The sequence below is a fragment of the Callospermophilus lateralis genome, chromosome 16 (genome assembly GCF_048772815.1).
Source record: "Callospermophilus lateralis isolate mCalLat2 chromosome 16, mCalLat2.hap1, whole genome shotgun sequence".
NCBI lineage: Eukaryota > Metazoa > Chordata > Mammalia > Rodentia > Sciuridae > Callospermophilus > Callospermophilus lateralis.
Genome location: NC_135320.1, coordinates 45,637,034 through 45,643,033, shown reverse-complemented (window position 1 = coordinate 45,643,033; position 6,000 = coordinate 45,637,034). Strand labels below are relative to the sequence as shown.

The window sequence follows — 6,000 nt, the reverse complement described above, 5'->3', positions numbered from 1 at the left end:
TTTAAATTTTATATTTAATCTAAGGAGTAAAAGTATGGTATTTTATATAAATGTCTATAATTAGGATTTACATGTCAGAAATTATTTTATTTAAATTTTTTAGCACTCTAAAAATTGTTGGTATGGATGCCACTTGACCTTATTTTATTATATGATATCTTTAAAAAAAGAGAGAGAACAAAAAAAATACAAATGAAGATTTTTTTTGTTCAAAATAAATATATAAGTATAAAAAATAAGTTATATAAATAAATTCTTAGGAAAATGTTCTGCAGAAAGAAACAGAGGTATAAGGGTAATTTGGTTGACAATTACAATGATTTAAAAAGAAAACTTAAACAAATAAAAATTCAATGGTTCATGCTCAAACCACCAGCTTCTTATGAACCAGTATCTTTAATAAATTATTAGAGGATCCTTGAGGTTTCTTGGAATGCTAGTCCAGTGATGGTTCCATTTTCCAAAGTCTGGAATAATTCCATTGTAAATCAGGCAATTTTTCATGGTTTTATCCTAGAAAGAACAGATTGTTAAAAATAATTAATCCGGTCATCCCCCAATTTTAAAGCTTAAAGTAGTATTAATAGCATGAATTCCACATAAAAACAAATACATAAAGAAATAGAAGACTCTTAGAACTTCTAAGAACAGAACTTTTACTGAAACAAAATTTGTAGAAAATATAATTTCTACATAATTTTTATTACATAAAATTATTGCAATGTTTATATCTATGAATTACTTCTCAATGAAGTTACATTTAAGTTTTAAAAACAAGTGTAAGGGGAGAAACAGTAATACAGCATTGAATTTATGAGGCATGCTTTTATTTTCCTATTATTGATATTAAGCAGATAATAAGGAATTATTTGCCCTACTTTAATAACTTGTCAAAATCGTAAGTTTATATTATCCTCAAAATATGTAACATCTCTCTTTGGGACCTCCCTTACAAACAACCCCCACATATATAAAGAGGCTTAGATGCCTCTGCTCCTTGAGGTGGTGCCTGCAGTAGCCCTGCAACTTGCTTCTGTCCATGTAATGCAAGGAGATATGAGGGACACCATTCCAGGAAGAAGCTGTGGGAGGCATGGAGTATTTCCCGATTGTCTTTCTTCTGGTGAAAACAATGCTCTGAGTTCAAGCATGATGCAAACACAAAATCCTATGTTGGTCAATTGGGTGAGCAATGAACTTTTTTGTTGAGAGTCACTGACAGCTTAAGGGTCATTTGTACAATGGAAAAATAAAGCCTAATTGGGATAATGTCATTAGTACTTTAAAAACATATCTTATTCTATACTTTATTTTGTTTACATTGCCTTCACCTATAAAAACAGAGGATAAAATGAAAGCCATAGGGAATAAGTGAATGTATATGGTAAGAAAAAGGAACAGGTTTGTGCTGCTAGACTACAATGTCACGTTCAACTCTCAAAATAATCCTGAATAAGGAGGAATTTATAATTGAGTTTAGATGAAGACACTAAGGCCGTTTCAATATGAAATTCTAGCTAATTCCCGTGGCTGATGTGAATAATTACATTACAATGTTACTTAAATATATATAATAATATAATTAGATTTTAATTTTTGGAACAGGGACATTTTGCAACTATTAAAACAAATGTCCATGAAACAACTATAAAATCAACAATACTCAATTTAACATTAATTTAAAATATAGTTATGCTGAAACTGTATCGGGCCTTAGAAAAACAGAATGGTTTCTATTGTTAACCGAATAATTTTTTGTTTCTATTTCAGTAAATTTATAGCATTACATGTAGTGTGTTATTTTAATCTTATACCACATTTCTTCTTTGGAAAGATTAATGTACTTTATTCACCTCACTTATCCTACTGTTAACTTTTTTCCTATTTCAGGGGTATAAAAAGTATAGTAGATGAATGGATAAAGAAAATGTGGCATATATACACAATGAAATATTACTCAGACTCAGCAATAAAGGATAATAAAATCATGGCATTTGCAGGTAAATGGATGGTGTTGGAGAAGATAATGCTAAGTGGAGTTAGCCAGTCCCAAAAAACCAAATGCTGAATGTTTTCTCTGTATAAGGAGTCTGACTCATAGGAAGGTAGGGAAGGGGGAGCATGGAAGGAATAGACAAACTCTAGATTAGGGCAGAAGGGTGGGAGGGAAAGGGAGGGGGCAGGGGGTTAGCAACGATGGTGGAATGTGATGGACATCATTATACAAAATACATGTATGAAGACATGAATTGGTGTGAGCATACTTTATATACAGAGATGAAAAATTATGCTCTTTATGAGTAATAAGAATTGTAATGCATTCTGCTGTCATGTATTTAAAAAATAAAACCAATTAAGCAACAAGCAAGATTAATACACAGATTTATAATAAAGAGATCTATGATATCATACAAATATGAACTATTTCATTGAGATCTGAACAGATGGAGCCATGGAACCAGTGTCCCATAGGCTGAAAATCCCCAAATTAGGGCTTTAGATGATAAGTAACAACTTGAGTTGTTCACTTCAAGAGTGGTGAATCTCGGATCAGAATCCAATTCAGTCTCCTGTTATAAAACAGAAGTTCTAAATACAGCATAATCCTATTATAGTCAGTAGTTCAAAAAGCACACAAAACTTGTAATTTGAAAATATTGACTGAAATCTAAACAAGAAGAAGCATTTTGATCAAGAGAATAACAGAGAAATATATCAAAATAGGGACCATGAATAATAGACTCAGACACAGACACCGATAGAAATAGCAGTTTTTTGGAATTAATGTCAAACTTGTTTATATGTGCCTATCTTTTATTTACTTTTCTATATTTGCAAAAGGATTAGGAATAATTTCAAAAAGATATAACAAAATCAAAGAAGGTCAATAAAGTCAGACAAAAGGACATTTCATAATACAGAAAATAATAAAGTAAGAAAATTAATTTAATAGAAGGCACTGTATTTTACCACCAAAGAGAATTCTGACTTCATAGGCAACTATGTTAAAATGATATTTTACTTTACAAATTTCATGACTTCTATTACCTTACAAAAGAAATATCTTTATTAAAATATAATAACACAATGGATGGTAATATATAACATGACTTCAAGAACACATATTCAAGAAAAAGCAAACTGGTCCTAAAATTTACTCTAGCATAGATTATAAAAAAGTAATACTACTCTAGGGGCTGGGATTGTGGCTCAGTGGTACAGTCCTTGCCTAGGACATGAGAGGCCCTGGATTCGATCCTCAGCACCGCATAAAAATAAATAAATAAAATAAAGATATGTGTCCAACTACAACTAAAAAATAAATATTTTTTTAAAAAAAGTAATACTAATTTTCCTACATTAAATGTAATCTCTCAAAATTCCCTTCTCTGGACTTGGAGGAATTTGAATTTAGTCATTCTTGGATATCACTTCCAGTCTATTCATAACAGTGTCAATGTCATGGATCTAATGAAATCAGGCTGTTGAGGAGGAACATCTGGTCTCTGCAGGGTCATTTATGACATGTTCTGCTTTGAGCCTGCTCATCTCTTAGCCCTGGTAACTCCACCGCCTGTGAGAACACAGTGTCTGTGACCCACTCTCTGTAGGTGCATTGCATAGTTAACTCTCTGAAGTGTGCTACCTCAGTGGGTACTATTAGGGAGCTGGCAGGACACTTTCTTTGGGTACATTAAAAAAATCATTTTGAAATTTTGTGAGAAGCTCTTTAAATTCTCCTTAAATTTTCCATCATCTACCAACCACAAGAAGCCTTCTCTATCTCAACTGCTTCTCTGGATTGATTGCTTGGACACCCACTCACCCACCCACCCACCCACCCATTAAAGCCCCAATTTTAAACACAATGTTTCTGGGAGTTGGAAAACTGGATACTAGTGATCTTTATTCTTTTTATTCTTACCAAGTTACTTTGTTAGATATACATTTTTCAAAAGGCTAAATCTTAATAAAAATGCTAAGTTCTATTGTTTCTTGTTTGTGTTACATTAGACTTACAATATAGGGTTTTATCATTTATTCAGTTTAGCTCATTGAGTTTTAATAACTGAAGACAGACAAAATGAAAAATTAAAAATATTATCCTTTTAAAATTCGGGAATTAGAATATTGTTAAAATCTATTCTCTTATACTCTCATTCTCTCTCTCTTGTAAAATATACATAACACTTATTATTTTAACCCTTTTAAAGTGCATAATTCAGAGGCATTATATTGTTGTGTATTCCTCACCACTACTGATCTCCATAATGCTTTAATCATTCCAAGCTGAAACTCTGTACCCACTAACTAATATATTCCCATACTCCCCCCATCCTGGTGAGCTTCATTCTATCTTCTATCTCTAAATGTGAGACCTTGTGTAGGAGACTCATAGGATACTTGCCCTATCATGTCTGACTTATTGCACTTATAACAATGTCTTCAACGTTCATCAATGTTGCAGCATAAATCAGAATCTCATTTTCCCTTACGGTATTTTTTCCTTAGCTGGAAAATATAACTGTGTTTGGCAGCAAAACTAAAAAGAAATTGGAATTAATGAGTTTAGTGGACAGAAAATTAAAGCATATCTTTTTGGAGAGAGAGAGAGAGAGTGTGTGTATCTGGGGAACTGAAAGGAAACTGTGGAAGCTGATACTATAGCATATTGCATTTCCCCAATGCACTGGAAAATTAATTTGAACACTTTTCAGCACATCTTCTTTTGTGGTAAACACTGGACATAGAGCTTTTTTAGATTTATTGCTTGGTTTGAAAATGGACAAAATCTTTGCAATAGTCACCCTATCCATCCTTTCCTTCTCAAGTTTATGAAAAACAGCAGGTTTTTCTATTAAAAACCTAGTCTTGTGAATCATGTAGGAAGATGTCATTGTTATAAAACAATGAGGACGAAAACTGCCAAGTTAAACACAAAGGGTAAAATCTGTTCACATAGTCCCACACCCTTAGACACTTATTCCAGTGTGAATTGCCTGTGAGTTCTGATGACTGAGGTTGGCCCACCAAACAATTTTTTCTGAGAAGGGCTCAACTTGCTCCAGAAAACGCATCCCTGTTTTGCAGATGATTATGTCTTCTATCAAAAGCAGCAGCTGAAGAATGGTCAAGCCCATAATTAGAAAAGTAGTCCACTAAGAGAACTGATTTCACCTGCAGGAGAGTGAGACCATTGTTGTTTTGGATTCTCAAAACCGTTAATTTCAAGTAACCAAAGATGGAAAAACCAGGGATCATCAGATGACGAATGACTTTATTTCTCCAGAATATGAAAGAAGTTATTTACAAATATAATTTTATTCTTTTTATCTTTGAAATATATGAGACAAAAGCATCAATGAATGTCAAATACTCAGGGCAAAATTAAAGCACCCTAAGTATGTGTATAATAATTTTATAGCTATAGATATGCCTTTACCTCTATGTCCATAAAATATATATGCTCTTTAGTAGGTATCTTGAATATTTAATACATTTTCCATATATACATATAAATATTTGTATATATTCCATGTATACATATATATATGCATAAACTTACTTTAGAAAACATATTATAAATTTGAAGATTATCTAGCAGACTTAGCCTTGTGCTGTAAATAAAAGTCCATATAACCCTACCTATATAAAGCAGCGTCTGATAACCTTGAGACTTTTCTTGGTTCCATAGTTATCTATCTGGTAACACCCTGAGGATAAGATCAGAAGACTTTTTTTTTTTTTTTACCATTAAGGTTAGTAGTACTCTATGTACTCTACCTGTACTCTATGTGTGCCATTTTGTGAACCTGCTTGCTTTATTCTGGTACCTAAGAAATTATTGACTCCAAGAGACCAAACTTGCTTGATTTCCAAGTGTGCATCCTGATTCCAAACTGTAAGTTATGGTTGTCAAAAGATTTCTTTTGTGGCCTGGCTTGGCCCTCTCCATGTTGAGTCCTGCTATATGTAATCAAATGTCAGGCTTGCATATCT

General features: G+C 32.6%; 1 protein-coding gene across 1 annotated transcript in view; it reads right to left on the bottom strand.

Annotated features, from left to right (window-relative positions):
* Positions 1-396: 396 nt before the first annotated feature.
* The window catches only part of Cnbd1 (cyclic nucleotide binding domain containing 1), a 417,739-nt gene continuing 412,135 nt past the window's right edge, over positions 397-6,000 (bottom strand). The window contains exon 13 of the mRNA XM_076835771.1: positions 397-513. Within this exon, the coding sequence (XP_076691886.1) occupies positions 397-513 (117 nt within the window). The remainder of the gene's footprint in view (positions 514-6,000) is intronic.